The sequence below is a fragment of the Mesoplodon mirus genome, assembly GCF_964341445.2.
Source record: "Mesoplodon mirus genome assembly, chromosome: 9".
NCBI classification, from domain to species: Eukaryota; Metazoa; Chordata; class Mammalia; order Artiodactyla; family Ziphiidae; genus Mesoplodon; species Mesoplodon mirus.
The window spans coordinates 101,452,769-101,469,728 of record NC_138985.1 but is presented as its reverse complement, the minus strand read 5'-3'; the positions used below and the strand labels follow the sequence as shown (position 1 = coordinate 101,469,728).

At 50.3% G+C, this 16,960-nt stretch overlaps 1 protein-coding gene across 6 annotated transcripts in view; it reads left to right on the top strand.

Annotated features, from left to right (window-relative positions):
* HIPK2 (homeodomain interacting protein kinase 2) overlaps positions 1-16,960 on the top strand; it is a 248,820-nt gene that overhangs the window by 188,471 nt on the left and 43,389 nt on the right. For all 6 annotated transcript variants that reach the window (XM_082631980.1, XM_082631977.1, XM_082631979.1 and 3 more), the window contains exons 3-6: positions 11,897-12,020; positions 12,314-12,433; positions 14,239-14,325; positions 16,509-16,693. In XM_082631980.1, coding sequence (XP_082488106.1) covers positions 11,897-12,020; positions 12,314-12,433; positions 14,239-14,325; positions 16,509-16,693 — 516 coding nt within the window. The remainder of the gene's footprint in view (positions 1-11,896; positions 12,021-12,313; positions 12,434-14,238; positions 14,326-16,508; positions 16,694-16,960) is intronic.

The following is a 16,960-nucleotide window of genomic DNA, read 5'->3' as shown; positions in this document are numbered from 1 at the left end:
GCAGCCCTTGATGTCAGCTGCAAAGAGGCAGCTTCGTTTTCCCTCCGTGACCCAAGCGAGCACAAGAAAGCAAGCTTGAGTTTTGTTTTGTTCTGTTTTCCAGTTCCTTTAGGAAGAGGTGAATATTGGAAGGTTTTCCCTAAATCAGCTGCCCTTGGTTGGAGACCTGGCACGTATGCCCACTTTGTTTGGCGAAACTCTCCCGTCCTAACGCCTGCCGGAACCGACAACCAGCCGCCACGGGTGCGGCCTCCTTGTCCTGACTGTAGCGGGTCCTAACAGACCGTGGTTCAGTCCACTCTGCAGCATGTCCTGTTGTAGGATTGGGTGAAGGATGGTGTCCTCAGTCCTCTTCTGCCCGTCTGGTCTCCTGGCAAAGCCAGGACGGTGTGCACATCCCCAGGGAGCAAAGCCAGCCTCGCCTTCCCCTGCTCACGCCTGTCCGCTTGGAGACGGGACGCATCCTGCACTTTGTGGGCCAGAACCTACCCAGTCGGCCAGGATGGCCCCTGACTTTAGTTGAAAACTTGCTTAGGTAGCGCATTAGCTGGCTTTGGCCCTTCTTTCTCTGTAATTCTATACGAACAGCGCAGTATTGGGAGGGAAGCCTCCTCTGAGGAAATGGGAATATCCCTGTGGCTGCAGGGGAAAGTCACCCCCCAGCGTGCATTCAGCATCTTTACACAGCGGATTCCTTTTCATGTATCAGGTTTCGGCTCCCGCTCTCTCAATTGGTAGTTCTCCAGTCAGTGACACCAAATGCATCTCCCTTTCAGAGAAAGCAGGTTTCTGTCTTCAGGCCCTGTCTTCCTCACCCCCATCCATCAGCCATAAAGAGCGCCTCGGGATTTAGCCCCACAAGCCACAGGATCAGCTGGTGCTGCTGCAATAAAGGAAATAACCTGAGGATGAGCGTTGTCTTTGGTGCCGTCCGCTTGCTGAGAGCTGGGCGCTCAGGGCCCTCTATGCAGGGCAGGCCCAGGGACCCCTGGGAGGACAGCATCCTGATTCTCCAGCCTTGTGCTGGTCCAGCCCTTCCCCCGACAGACGTTTCTGAGTACTCAGTACGAGCCAGTCGAAGCTAAATGTTAACCAATAGAAAGTTTTACATTTAAATGGATAATTTGCACATACGTAAGTAATAGTACCTTCTCAGTGTGCTTCCCCTGGGGTAGAGCGTGAGCTTTGAATTCACTGACTCAAAGGTGTGAAGGAGGCCCGCCTGCCTTTCTTGCCGGCCTGATGTCCCACTTTCACTCCACTTGGGGGTGACACATCACCACTCTGAATAAAGTGGAGGGGCTGCATCTACACCTGGTCCACGGGAATTGAAATTCCAAATTCCCTCCTAGCGCAGAGAAAAGAGGCATGGCCTCAGGAAGCCAAGGGTGACAGTGTGACAACATGAGTTAGGCCTTCCTGATATCAGCATGCTTTCCAGAGAAGCTCCAAATGCACGGTTTTAACCCTCAGCTTCAGTCAGCAGACTAGCAACAAAGCAGAAGAAACAATCAACCAAAAGAACTAACGGGAACGTCTGAGGTTTTGTGTCCTTCCTCTCCCTCAGCCAGACGCCCCGGGCCTTTGTGCTGAGCCCCTGTTACTGCAAGCCGGGAGAAGGCAGAGCCCGGTGGAGGCGTGCGGTCTACACCCCCATGTACGTCACCACTGCGTGCGGAGAGGGGACCGTGTACGGGAGGGGCTTTGTGATGCCAACCGCGTCTCTCTACCCGGCTGGGAGTGACACTGGGCGTTGCCTTCTGATAAGTCATGGAGCCGTATGTCTTTGCTCTGTGCACTTCTTGGTACGTGTGTTATCTTTCACAAAGTTGTTTTTTTTAACTTTATAAGAACCTGGAGCAGGACATGTGTAACATGAATCATTATGTGTGCATAGTGCTGAAACCTGAGATTCCATTTCCCTGGCTGACAGGTGCTTCCACAGACACTTACTGAGCATGTTCTTTGGCCAAAAGTATGAGTATAAGACCTGATAACATTATAGTCCTTTGGGGTGTTAGAAAGCAAGATCCGGCTTTCTCCAGCAATCCTTGGCTTCATGGTAGAAGCCCCAGAGACCAGACTGAGAGATACAGGGCTTGGGACAGGCCAAGTAGACACAGTACAGTGATACGTGTCAAGAGGAAAAGGAAGGCCAGGGCAGTGTGCATGTCTTTGAAATGACCCATTGTGGATTCCAGGTCGTTCTTCCTGTGAACATTTCTTACTGAGGTTTACAAGGAAATTAGAGGCTGATGTCAGATTATCCTCCAGATTCCTGAGAACTGATTTCCAGTTTACACCAGCATCATTTAGAAGCCTTTGGAGATTTTAGGCATTTGAGTTCTAGATCCAACCTTTTTTTCTGGTATATAATCAAGAAGGTTAGATTTTGGCACTGCACTTTGCAGCGTTGAAGCAGTGCTGGGAACCAAGGGTCGGCACAGGGGTGGGCGATGGGAGTGGAGAGATATATACGTTTATTTAGGGCACACCAGGAAAGTCTTATTCCGAGCCAGGATGTTCATTGCCAATCCAAATCCAAAAAACTTCCACTCTGATTCTAACATTGTACTGAAAATGGTCAGTTGAACCAAGGAAGCTCACTTCCTTTGGGAGGCCGTCCAAGTGTGGCGTGAGAATGACGTCAACACCACAGCCAAACCCACAATCAACCGAAGTTGATTTTATATATATATATATATATATATATATATACGTATATAATCAACTTCCCATATGGATGTGATGCTTCATTCTGATGTCTTGAGCATTTCTGTTGGTGAGAGCTGGAGATACTCAATTACAGCAGAATCACCAGTGAGGGTCTTTAATCCTCATCAGCTCGCACACAGTTTTATGGATATCAACAGTGGCCCCGAGGGAGAACTTCTAGAACCTCTCTGCGACAATTTTGTTGCATATGTAACATCAAGCTGGGGCCACCACAGGCACGAGTGGTGTGTCTTTCCTGGCTTTCCTTCTAAAGTCAGAGCCATGGTACTGTCAGATGACAGTGCCATCCTCAGCTTATTACAGGGCTGAAATACTCTTCTGTGGGGTGTGTCTGGAGCTCTTAGGGTGCACAGCGTTTGGCTAGGCCGTTGCAAGGACAGTCCCCTTATTACCTTGGCTCAGTGCAGGCTCACACAACAAGGGGGCTCCTGGTCAACCACACCCTGTGTTTTGTCCCAGGAGCTCCATCTCTGAGTCCCTTTGTCTTTCACCTCATCTTTCTAGCACCCCAACGACAGAGCTGTTTCTTTCATATCTCCTGTTCACCGAGGAAGCTGTGTCTTTTTCAAAATCAAGTCCCAGGTTGACCTGAGATTAGCCAGGCCTCTCTTGCTATGTTGATCTCCACTTGGACCTTTCTGGATCCCCCAGACATGGTATGAACCCATGGTGTCTTCCATGCAGATCCTTTGGGCTTTGGGATCCAATTTCTCTAAAATAGCCTCCTCGTAGCCCTCAGATTTCTGCCATTTCTAGGGTCCTGTGTTGCTCTGATGTAATCCTTTGCCTTCTACTCCGGGTCACCAGCTCAAATAGTGGCTCCGAGAGCGTGTCAGCATTTCCAAGTCTCCTTATTTTTGTGGTGGAAACATAAGATTTAACAACCCCTCTGAAATACAGTTTTACATTTTGATTGCTTCTGCCCTAGCCATACCGAGGTTACTGTCAATCTACATATATTTGTGGGAACAGGCTTTTTTCACTGCAGTTCAGTTCAAGTACACCTTATAATATCAGTGAGTATAAAATACCACGGACTAACAAAGTGTCTTGCTTCCAAGGAGTTCAAAATGCCTTGTAATTCTGCCGACCATAATTTATCTTCACAAGCTGCTGTAGAGGCAAGAAAAAAAAAAAGGCAAGATTAATAATCACATTTTATAGATGGTGAAATAAAAACTCAGAGCAATTGAGTAACATTTTTCCAGAAATGCACAGTTCTTCCTGTGCTCTCTGATTAGTGTTGCAGATTTATTACCCAAGCTGGGAGTGGCCGTGAACCTTGCACTTGCTTTATTAGTGTGCTGTGTGGTTGATGGAGACATGGACTTGGCCGGGGAGGTTGGGTGAGGAAGAGACTGTACCGTGAAAGGCAATGCAGACTTAGAGCTGTGCTTCCCGGTGGGAGGAAGGGGGCGGGCTGCGGATGGGCAGTTTTCTTTCTAAAGCTAAATGGTAGCGACTTAGTTGTTGGTCATATTAATCTTTGTACCTTTTTCTTATAAATAAATGAAGCAAAATGTTTAATGTGTATGCTTCAATATACTTAAACAGTTTTCCTAATGTCTCAACTTATAAGGAGGAAATGGACCTTAAAAATGGGGAAAAGGGATGCTCTTTACTGAACTGCTGTCCCATGGACTTAGACACGTTATAGACAAGCGATGTGCTATCTGTTGATTGCCTGCTCCATGCCGGGCCCTGTGCTACGTGCTTCCTGTGATGCTGTTTCGTTTCATCCTCCTACCAACGTCAGGAAATCGGTCTACCGCCACAACCTAATGGCACTGGATTATTCTCCCTGTGAACACGGGATCTTGAGTGTTTCCTCTGAACTCGGGTGGTGTCCACACCTCAGTTGGGTGTCATTCCCCTATAGGGTCACAGGATCTGGACATCTGGGAATGCCTTATCAGCCACATACACTGTCAGGAGAGCCAGTGGAGTGAAATATAGAAGCTTAATCACTGGTGTGTCGAAAATGATAGTTGTCCATTCTCTTTCTATAGAAAAGTAGAATTTCCCATGTCTTGCTATGGGAATGTTGGAAAGGAACAATCTCTCTCTTTCTTAGGTGCAAATTTTGTCTGACACTTCATGTATGTTTAAAGTATTTTTGATGTTCCAAAATAGCACCAAAGAGCCTCTGTAAGATGATTCCACGGGCTGGTGAGTGAAGGGTGAGTCACTGACAGGACCTGGGCGGTTCTGAGCCCAGAGGTAAAGGCCGTTTCCCAAGCCAGCCATCCTACCTGCTGCGGAGCCGAACGGAGAACAGAAACGGCCCCCATGCAAGAAACTGGAATGTGATTTTTTTTTTTAAGCATGTAAACTTTGAAGCAGAAAGGCCAAGTAGTCTGTCTTTTGTCATAGGAGGTGTTGCCAAGGAGAAGGTGCCAGCTTCAGGGAAAACTGGCACCTGCTGAGGGTGTGGGGTTGAAACAGAAAGATGCATTCCTTCTACAGATGTATAGTGAGCACCTACATGCCCCAGGCGCTGTGCTAGGTGCTGGAGGTACAGCAGCGACATGGGCGAGAAGCCAGGGAGGGACGTGCACTCACCCTGCCCTGTACCTGGAGGCCACCCCACCTGTCCACTTCTCCTGAGAAGCGCTCTGGGCTTCGCCTCTCCTCCCCACGGTACCCCCTCTTCCGTGTGCCGGGCTCGCGTTTTGTGTTAGCTGTAGGCCCGCTGTTGCCTCTGACTAGATGGTGAACTCCTAGAGGAGCCACAGGGTCTGGCTTCTGATCTTCAGCACCCAGCACGGTGCCTGGCACATAGTAGGCGCTTAGGAAAATGGCAGTTGAACTGTTCCGCTAGGTGAGTGAATGAGTGACGCTAAATTCTGGCATGGAATAACCCTTGGTAAGAGTGGTTTCTTCTTCACTGAAGAATAAACGCACCTTAGCAACCATCGAACGTGCTTCAGGTGTGCTAAACCAAAAGAAACAGATTTTAGACTTGACTTGGAACATCCAGGAGCTCAGAGCCTTATGGACCAACAGAACAGGGGCCAGGCATCTGCCAGGCCACAGCAGAAGGGTCTTCATTCCCCCAAGGATTACTGAGGGGCCAGAGAAGTGCCTTCCTTACCCGAGGGCTCGTGGCCTGGGTTTTGAGCAGATTATTATGGAGCATCTGCTGTGTGCCAGACTTGAGGATCAGAACGCACGAGACAGGGCTTCCCTGGTGGCGCAGCGGTTGAGAGTCCGCCTGCCGATGCAGGGGACGCGGGTTCGTGCCCCGGTCCGGGAAGATCCCACATGCCGCGGAGCAGCTGGGCCCGTGAGCCATGGCCGCTGAGCCTGCGCGTCCGCAGCCTGTGCTCCGCAATGGGAGAGGCCACAACAGTGAGAGGCCCGCGCACCGCAAAAAAAAAGAACACACGAGACACAGACTCTGCCCTTGGGACGGTTTAGTAGAGGGCAGACACACGGACATATATCTCCAATAGTAGGTGGTCAGTTAATATTTACTGGACCGATCTGGTGGTTCGTGTCGATATGTTCATCACGTAGTCCACCAGCACAGAAAACAGGGTGTGTTTGAGTGAGGAAGGAGGCAGGGAGGGGACAGGCTATATCAGAAATATGACCAACGTGTCATGCATGCAGAGAAAAGGACACAGCCTTTGAATGAGAGGGAGTTTTGGGGTAAATTGGAAAAGGTTGAAATCCAAGGCAGGAGGCCAGTAGGGAGTTACAAGAGAGGCCTGGATTGCAGAGGGCACCAGCAATCCCGCAGCCGTGGAGCTGAGAGGGTGGTGGCTTCAAGAGGGAGGTGAGAAGGGATGGGCCTCTGCAGCCCTGTGGTCCTGACCCTATATTCTCCTGGTGCCACCTCCAGCGCCCCCCCCACCCCGCTACCTCCGCTGGCTTTTTTGCTGTAATTTGTTCGTGAGCCCCCTACAGGTAGGTGTCCTCCGTCCCTCGGTGCCAGCCCCGCTGTGGGTGCCATGCTCGGCTGAGCAGGGCCGCATGCCCACGCCTGTCTCTGGGCCTCCACTTCTGCGGGTCCCGCCCGCACAGAGGCCTGCTCTTCCCCGGGCGAAAGCCTCGTGCCCTGGCTTCCATCCTCCTGTGTTTTGTGCTGCCTTAGAACTTTCCATCTGAATCACGTATTTCAGCACTTCCTTATATTTAATAAAGGTTTATTCAGTCAACCAATCCTTACTGATTGAGTGGCTGCTAAATGCCAGGCACTGTGCTGCACTGTGCTGCCCTTGTGGGCTGAGCAGGGGAGACAGACAGTAAGCAGGTTATTGGGAAAGTGCTGTAAAGTGACATTTATGGCACTGTAGACGGAGACTAACTGGTGCCAAGGGACGCCTGTCTGTGGCGGTGACGATTAGGCTGAGGTTTGACGGATGAGAAGGAGGCCACCACCTGAGAGGCAGCGGAGGGAGCATTTGAGGCAGAAGGAACAACACTGCATGAAGGCTCCAGGTCCAGAAACTGGAAGCTGGTTAGCCTGGAGCTTATTGAACCTGGACAGTGCCAGGCTGGGCAGGGCCCGGCCGAGGAGGTCTCCGTGGGCCTGGAGGGCACTGAGACCTCATTCTAAGTGTGGCAGGGAGCCTCTGAAGGGCTTCAGGCCGAGGGACGTGTGACCTGTTCAGCCAGTAGACACTGGATTGGAGGAAGGGGTGACGAAGTGGAAAGACCAGGTAGGAAGCTCCAGGTGAGATGGGTGGCCAGGGCCAGAGCAGTGGCAGTGGCAGTGGAGAATCAGGGGCCAATTTGAGATGTACTTCGGAGCTGCCATGTTGATGGATTGGGTGATGAGGATGGAGAGGGAGAGAGGAATCGAAGGTGAATTCCAGGTTTCCAACGTGAGTAACAGCGGGGTGGGGTGGTGATTCCATTGAGTGAAACAAGGACAGAGGGAGGAATTATTTGCAGGCGGGGTGGGGGGCGGGTGCAGAAGGGAAGAGTTTCCTTTCAAACGGAGTAAGTTTCAGATGATTGTGAGACATTCCAGTGGAGATGCCAGGCCATCAGAAACATAAAGCTGGAGCTGAGAAAAGTCCAAGATGGAGATAGACATTTGGAAATAACACAAAATGGGATTTAAACCTGTAAGAACAGATACAATGACTCTCTCAGTTTCCTAGCACTGCAGAAACAAGTACCACAAAATGCATGGCTCAGAATAACAGATATTTATTCTCTCACAGTTCTGGAAGCTAGGAGTCCAAAATCAAGGTGTCAGCAGGGCTGTGCTCCCTCTGAAGCCTCTAGGGGAGGAGGCTTCTTGCCTTTTCTAGCTTCTGCTGGCTCCTGGCATTCCTTGGCTTATGGCAGATCACTCCAATCTCTGCCTGCATCTTCACCTGGCCATCTTCCCTCTGCGTCTGTGTCCAAATTTCCCTCTTCTTCTAAGGACACCAGTCACATTGGATTAAGGACCCACCCTACCCCAGGATGACATCATCTTAACTAATCTGTAATGACCGCATTCCCAAAGAAGGGCACATTTTGAGGTAACAAGGATTAGGACTCCAATGTGTCTTTGGGGGACACAATTCAACCCATAAGAATTACCTAGAAAAACAAAAGAGAGAAGAGAAGGGGTCCTAGGGCTTTGCCATCAGGTAGCAGTTGGATAAAGGAAGACAAGCCATGAGCAGAGGGGCAGGACAAACGCGGCAGTGCGTGGTGTCGTGAAAACCAAGACTGTGTTTCAAAACAAGACAGAACGGTCAACTGCGTGGAAGAAATGCGGCTCTCGGGGTCCAGAGCTTACAAGCCGACCAGGGGACGTGACGTGGTCCCTGCTGGTCTTGGCGAGCTCTGCACTTGCGTGAAGCAGAGGGGAAAGTTCAGTTGGAGGAGGGAGGGAAGATGCGTGAGGCAAAGCAGTGGAAGCTGCTGGAGACGACTCTTTAGAGGTGCAGCTTTGGAAGGAGAACAGAGAACTAGGGCAACAGCTGCAGGGAGCTGAAGGGATTAGGAGAGGTTTGGTGTTGGGTTTGGCGTGTTTCGTCCTTGCGTTCTGCTTTATTTTATTTTATTTTTTTTTTTGCGGTACGCGGGCCTCTCACTGCTGTGGCCTCTCCCGTTGTGGAGCACAGGCTCCGGACGCGCAGGCTCAGCGGCCATGGCTCACGGGCCCAGCCACTCCGCGCGGCATGTGGGATCTTCCCGGACCGGGGCACGAACCTGTGTCCCCTGCATCGGCAGGCGGACTCTCAACCACTGCGCCACCAGGGAAGCCCTGCTTGATTTTTTAAAACGGGAGATGCTGGAGCGAGCTTGTGTGTTTGGATCCACTCTGTTTTCATATCTGTGTGTGTGTGTGTGTGTGTGTTGTGTACGTTTTGTGCTCGACCTCACTTGCCACGTGTGCTTTAGTGCTGCCTTCCCAGCATTGGGGCCCCCATGGACAGGGCTGCGCCCTCTGTTTCTTTTGTCTCCCGGCCGCCCTGCCTGACTGACGCTCAAGCATTTGTTCACTATGGTCACGGCAAGAGAAATCCTCTGCTGTATATGTCACGGTACCACGAATTGCTGCCGTTTCCTTTTCTGATGGAGAATGGACTGAACGATTTTCATAGGCCCTGTCCGTGTAACGTCAGCCGACGGAATCCACGTCTAGTGTTTCTCTCCAAAGAACATTGCTGGAGAGCCCTTTGCGGGACAGTCTTACTTGTTGGATTCTGCTAGGCAGAACATCAGGGAACAGAATCTGGGAAATGGGTTTCCAGAGGTTCCCAGTGGCCTGCTTAGGGGCATGAGGACCAGTTGATTAACCTGATCGGAAGGGCAGCCCCATGGTCACATCCAGAGATTCCCCATATGGAACAGCAGCAGCCTGTTCCTAAGCCCCAACCTGGACACTGGAGTGTCCAGGCTGCAAAGGTCAGAAGGACAGGTCACAGGAAGAGGGGACAGAGGTGCCGAGATGCTTGATCCTGAGGCAGCAGTGGCCGCCACAGGAGGGGCTTCTCAGGACCAGACCAGAATACCTCTCCCAGGGAGAGGAGGCAGGTGGACACATCTGACTCTAGAACAGAGAGGGCAGAAAGCAAAGCAGCTTCTGACACATATGTAGGAAAAGCATGTTGTTCTCTCTCTAATGTTCTTTTCAAATATTCCCTTCTTTTCTAAAAGGTGTGTTTTCTTAAATAAACCAAAACCACCTCTGAAGAGATTGCATTACCAGAGGCAACCTGCAATAATTTGGTCGGTTACACACAATGATCAGGTGGCTCCGGAAGCCCTGGTGTGGGGCGGCAGCGCTGGACACAGTGACCTAGGCCAGTTGTGGGATCAGAGGCCCCATGACACAGGACAGTCCAGCAGTGATGTGTCATAAAACCACCCCCAGCGTCCCCAGGGCATCAGTGCCAGAGGGCAAGAGCAGCCTCCCCTATTCACAACGGACCGTCAGCTACTAGGCTTGGAGGAGAAAAAGACCAAAGACAGGGCGAAGTGTCAGGCAAACACTGGCAGCTGAAGACTCCCAGCAGTGAGGGGATGGGGACAGGGCAGACCCACTAAGCAGCAGCTCGCCGCCCCCCCCCCCGCCGCCCTCCGCAGCAACTCCCTTCTCCCAAGCCTGGGGAGACCCAGCCTTGGGCTTCAGGACAGGCACTCTTACCTCCCAGACCGTGACTGTGGAGCTCTGGAAGCACCGGCAGCAGTGCTGACTCTCCAGCTCCAAGGAAGTGAAGAAACTCCTTTTTACACCTGAAAAGTCAAAAGACTTGGTAGCAAGACACTTTGGTTCTTGTTTGGTTTTTTTTCAGTACCATGATGTAGAGAAAAAGAAGATTCGCATTGAGAGCAAATTTAAAGGAGCAGGTGGGGGCTTCCCTGGTGGCGCAGTGGTTGAGAGTCCGCCTGCCGATGCAGGGGACATGGGTTCGTGTCCCAGTCCGGGAGGATCCCACATGCTGCGGAGCGGCTGGGCCCGTGAGCCATGGCTGCTGAGCCTGCGCGTCCGGAGCCTGTACTCCACAACAGGAGAGGCCACAACAGTGAAAGGCCTGCGTACCGCAAAAAATAAAAAAAAAAGGAGCAGGTGGGGAGATGCTTTTTAAGCAGGGAAAATTCAGCTTGAAGCTCCAAGTGGAGGTGTCTCTGATGCCACCTTCCCTGCCACCCCCCGCCTCTCGTGCTAGCTGGGCGAAGATAACGTAGGCAGAGAAAGGTGTCCCCGCTCCCTGCGCTCCACTCCAGGCTGCTGAAAGGGTGGAGAGTAGCATCTTCCTGTATCGCTTAATCAAGGGGACAGTTCAGAGAGAAAACAGAAGTTGGGCTAATGTATCAGCAGAGTGCCTCGAGCCACGTTTTTTAAAAAAACATAAACTGGGTTCGTATCTCATACTCGGAATGTGATTTTCTCCAAAATGTACCCCTAGTGATCATGACCAATTCCTAGAAAAGAAGAGGTACTCTGTGGTCTTTGGTTTTGATTACCAACTGCATGTGAAATTTTCTCGTTGAGTTTAGGTGATTTCCTTTAGAAGTTCCATCATGTAACCTGGTTTATCATGTGAAGGAACATAATTTCTACAGTTAGGAAAGGGTTTATAATGGAATTCTGATTGCTACCCAAACTAGGTATCGCGAACAGGGTTCTATAATTGTCATAGTAGAGAACTTTTTAGAAGCTAATGAAAAAACACAGTGTTTCCTTGGGAAAGTGATACAAACTCCTAAGGATTGTTGACATAAACAGATATTGGATTTAATCCCATTCTGGGTGGAGGCAACTTGTTTTATATATATTACTGAAAATAGAATACCTGTACTTAAGAATTCCTTTGTAAAAACTGGGCACTCTAAAGGTTGGTTTCCTGAATTTTCAGCTACAAAACATAATTCCCCAAGTGTCTCTGAAATGATACTTAGCTCATCTGGCTGGAGTGTAATGGTGATGAAGTCAATAGCTGTGGTTCCCTGGGGGTCTGTTCTAGAGCCACAGACCTTCCCTTCTTCTCAGCCAGTCATTCAGCCAGGCTCCCTGCTGATGGGGAGGACCAAGTCAAAGGATAGAGGGGTCATTTCAATCCAGCTCGAGAATGACAGGCCCTTCAGGGGGTCAGTAATGGTACCTCGGGTTTGAAAGACTGGATTTTATGTACAATTCATGTAGAAATAGCTGCCTGCATTTCCAAATTGCTAATGATTTTTTTCCATTCTTCCTCTTCAGGGCCCCTGAGATCATCCTTGGTTTACCGTTTTGTGAGGCAATTGATATGTGGTCCCTGGGCTGCGTCATTGCAGAGCTGTTCCTGGGCTGGCCGCTGTATCCAGGAGCTTCAGAGTACGATCAGGTGGGTCCGGAGAGCACAGGCGTGCACAGCAAGCCCTCATTCTTCATCTGGATTGGCACCTCATTTATAACCTGACGTACGGACGGGGCTACGCGGTGTTATATTGTCTCCTGAACCTTGCTTCCTTTCACCTCACTTTTCTTTCTTTATTCCTCTTTCTTTCCCCTTCTCCTTTGATTACTTCTTTCTCTCCCTATAAAATTGTTGTTTTTCTCCAAGACACTAGAGCCATTAGTGTGCCACAGGTATGATGACAGGAAAAGCCCTGACCTCATTCTCATCTTTTCTTGCAGATTCGGTATATTTCACAAACACAGGGTTTGCCAGCAGAATATTTATTAAGCGCAGGGACAAAGACAGCTAGGTTTTTCAACCGTGACACAGACTCGCCGTATCCTCTGTGGAGGCTGAAGGTAGGAAGAGCGTCCCCTCCAGCACCCAGCACGCAGGGAAGAAGTTCCCGTCGGTGGGGAGCCTTTGACAGCGGCCCGTTGGTCCTGGACCTGATTGTGATTCGGCCACGGGGGAGGCGCGACTGTGGTTGATACATGGTGGGGATGAATCTGAATGTTCAAAAAGCACCACTTTGCTTGACCTGCTGCCTTTTGCGGCTCAAACTCTGATCGCTAAACTCCTGAGATTTAATCCAGTGCATCTTAACGACCTGTCTGGTTGGTTACTAGACAGAGAAATGAACCACCCCCTGCCCTCAAGGAGCTCCCAGTCCAGGGGGAGCCTGAACCTGTGTAGCAAGCCCTGCCTCCTCTCCGTGACCAGCGCTGTGTTCCCGGCAGGAACAGAGCGTGGGAGGCCAGAGGAGGGAGCCTTTAATCCCGCTGTGGCAGAGGGTCGGGGAGGAGCATTCGAGCCGGGCCCTAAAGGATGAAGAGGGCCTTCCAGGCAGAGGAAGCAGCCTAAGCAACACAGCATCCGAAGGCTCCGGGGAGGGGTCTGCTGGTCCCGGCCGGCAGGTGGTGGAGTGCACCGTTGCACACCGTAAACTCTGGTGGTTTGACTTTAACAGAAACATATTTTGCTTTCACTTTGATTTGTGCCTAGTAATTAAAATTAATGTTTTTTTCCTGGGAAGGAGAAAATAATACAAGTCTTAAGTGTGTTTTGTGTTCATTTTAGGTGCTTCTTTTTTTGCAAGAGTGTGGGTGGGTGTTTTTTTTGACAGAAACCACGCTATATTCTAATACATTTAAAGATAATGTGTGGCCAATGGTGGCAAAAGACTTTGAAAAGAGATCTGGAAGCTAAACAAGGGTCTTAGGCTATTGACGGGAGGCTGGCGTTTGGCAGCTGTGAGGGTGAGCAGCTCAAGGTCAGGTCCGGTGAAAAAGAGTCCCGGTGGGGAAGAGGCCGAGGCCGGGCAGGGGCAGGATTCACTTCTACGTCTTAGTTAAGAACCTCAGGCCCACTTGGCCAGCTGTTCCCAGATCGAAGCCTGGATCTTAGCAGCTCCAGGTGTGCTGTCCTTGAGTGAGATCTGAAGGGTTAATTACCTGTGATCCATGAATGAGTCCAAAAATCCATAGTAATTGGAAACAGCAGCTTCCTAGACTGAGGCCAGTTCGGGAACTGGGTGTGTGTGCCCCGGGCCCAGGCGGAGGGGACACACAGAACAGACTCCGGAGCCAACTGCCATTTACTGGCCCTGGGACCTTGGCAGGCTCCTCAAGCTTTCTGTTCCTGTTTCTCCCTCTGGAAAATGGGCTGGCACCTGCCCTCCCTAAGATGGTTGTGAAGGGCATTACATGAGTTCACGTGCTTTAGAATAGTGCCTGGCACATAGGGAGAGCTCGATGTATACGAGTTTGATAAATTAAATTAAATTAACATTGTAAGACAAGTGGAAAAAGGGCTTCTGCTTTTCCACATATGGAACCTGACCTTATTCCTTAAACTTAGGGGAGAATGCAGGGCTGTCAGGGTTGTGGCATATCTTGCTCATCTGGGGATCCTCCAGACCTGACTCCGAGCAGGCCTCCAACAGGTGTTCATGGGAAGGAAGGAAGGAAGGAGGAGGGATGAGTTAGTGTGGAGGCTGAAGAGAGGAAGGAATTCGCACACAGGTCACTTTAAGAAGAATCCTAGACTCCTTCTCTGAAAGGTGGGAAAAGACCCTCTGGGAGAAGCAGAAGCTGGCAGGTTTGAGTCACAGTGACTAGGAAATAATTCACATTACCAATGGGCTTTTGCCTCTCTTGACCAGACACCAGATGACCATGAAGCAGAGACGGGGATTAAGTCAAAAGAAGCAAGGAAGTACATTTTCAACTGTTTAGATGACATGGCCCAGGTAAGCTCCGTGGGTGAGTATGCAGTGTTAGCCCTTTAAAAACCAAGCACAGCAAGACTTCTGGGAGAGCAATTAATATAGGATGGCGGGTAGAACTCCACATTACTCAACTGTGGTGGTTGACCTTGACCTTAAATAATGATATGCCAGCCTTAGGAAGAATACCATTGGGTTTGTGGAACATTTTTAAAACCTTACACCAGGACTTCCCTGGTGGCGCAGTGCTTGAGAATCTGCCTGCCAATGCAGGGGACACGGGTTCAAGCCCTGGTCTGGGAGGATCCCACATGCCGCAGAGCAGCTAAGCCTGTGCGCCACAACTACCAAGCCTGCGCTCTAGAGCTCGCGAGCCACTACTGAGCCCATGTGCCACAATTACTGAAGCCCGCGCGCCAAGAGCCCATGCTCCGCAACAAGAGAAGCCACCGCAATGAGAAGCACGAGAAGCCCGCGCACCGCAATGAAGAGTAGCCCCTGCTCACCGCAACTAGAGAAAGCCCGTGTGCAGCAATGAAGACCTGACGCAGCCAAAAATAGAAAAATTTAAAAAACTTTACACCAGCTCTTTAAAAATGGCTTCAGTTTATTGCTTCCCAATTGTAAAATAGTACTGGCCAATCATACTGATGTCTTCATGAGAAGACTTCAAGCCCATTAGTACATTCGAGTTTAATACCCACGATTCGTTCCCTAGGGCTACCTTAACAAGGGACCATAAACTGGGTGACTTAAGACAACAACATTTATTCTCTCGCAGTTCTGGAGGCTGGAAGTTTGAAATCACAGTACCAACAGCCCATGTTCCCTCTGCAGGCTCTAGGGAAAAACTGTCCATGCCTTTCTCCTAGCTTCTGGTGGCCCCTGGCAATCCTCGGTTTCCCTTGACTTGTATCTGCATCCCCCCAGTCTCTGCCTCCTTCTTCATGGGTCTTCATCCCTGTGTTCCCTCTTGTGTCTGTGTCCCAGTCTCCCCTCTGTCTCTTATAAAGACGGCAGTCATTGGATTTATGGCCCACTCCACTCCAGCATGACTGTAACGTGGTTGCATCTGCAGAGACCCTATTGCCAAATGAGGCCCCATTCACAGGTACCAGGGATTAGGAGTTACATCTTCTGCGAGAACACAGTTCAGCCCACTGCACTCAGTCGCTCTCAGCTCACTGGAGGGACCACAGGCTGTCACCTTTGTGCCCAGAGAAAATTCTAGAACGTCAGCTATTTTTAGGGTAAAAACTAGTCTGAAATTAGGGCAACCCAAAGTGAGTTTTTCTTCAAAGCAATGAAAAATAAAGCTACAGACCAATAAACACTTAGCACACCTCTTATGGAAGAGAAGTGTAACCAAAAATCATGACTCTGAGTAAAGTGTACTTGTCAGTTGATTAGAAGCTTAGATTGTCTGAGAAAACCGAAATTGCTTTCCAGCGCATGTCTTGGAAAATATAGAAAGCACCACAAAACAAGGCTTTTAAAGGCCATCCTAGTATAAAGTTGCTCTTGGAAGAAAAATCCTGTGTTCAGATGTCCTGCCTGCCTTGGCCAGAGGTGATCCCAGCGAACCCAGGGACTTGAATAATTGGGGCCCTAGTTCAGGACCTGCAAGAGGACTGACACCGTAGGTGTGGGAAGAGGGTGCTGAGGCCCCAACATCGCCCTCGGAAGGTTAAATAAATAAACCTTTTTGCATCTTACTTTTTACTGCTTGGTTGTAATTATTGTTTTTTTAACTGTGAGGAAATACACGTAGCATAAATTTTATCATTTAAACCATTTGTAAGTGTACCATTCAGTAGTATTCCATGCACTCACATTGTCACGCACTCCGTCTCCAGGACTCTTTTCATCCTGTGGTTCTTTGCAGTGAGGCGTGACGTGAGGTGCATTTCCGCCTAAGTGATGAACAGGAGCCGGGTACCCCCGGCACGTTTATACATTTGCAGGTGCCGGCAGTGGCCTCTCCCTTCCCCGCGTGCCCTCCCTCTGTCTCTCCTGCAGAGAGAACAACCGCGTCCGGTGGGCAGTGATGACCCGAGGCAGCGTCTCCCACGGGGCAGACACAGCCTTCCAGGGGTTGGGAAGGGGTAACCAAGAGATTAGGATGGAGCTACAGGACGCAAAATAAGAGGGGTCAGGGGGAGGGAGGCCGCGCGGGGTCTTGGTAACCTGTCCCCACTTGCTTTCAGGTGAACATGACGACGGATTTGGAAGGGAGTGACATGTTGGTGGAAAAGGCGGACCGGCGGGAGTTCATCGACCTGTTGAAGAAGATGCTGACCATAGACGCTGATAAGAGAATCACTCCGATCGAGACTCTGAACCACCCCTTTGTCACCATGACACACTTACTCGATTTTCCCCACAGCACACAGTAGGTGTCCCATGCGATGCTTTTTTATTCCAGGGCTCGGCAGACTTTTTCCTGAAAGCCCCAGATAGTAAATATTTGAGGCTTTGCATCCATACGGTCTCTGTCTGGCCCAGCGGCCCAGCGCTGCCATTAGAGCTGAAAGCAGCTGTAGACGATACATAAACCGATGAGGGAGGGAGGCTGTGTTCCAGTAAAACTATTTATCAAAACAGGTGGCGGCCACATTGGGACCCTGGGCCGAAGTTTTCTTGACACCAAAGAAGGGGA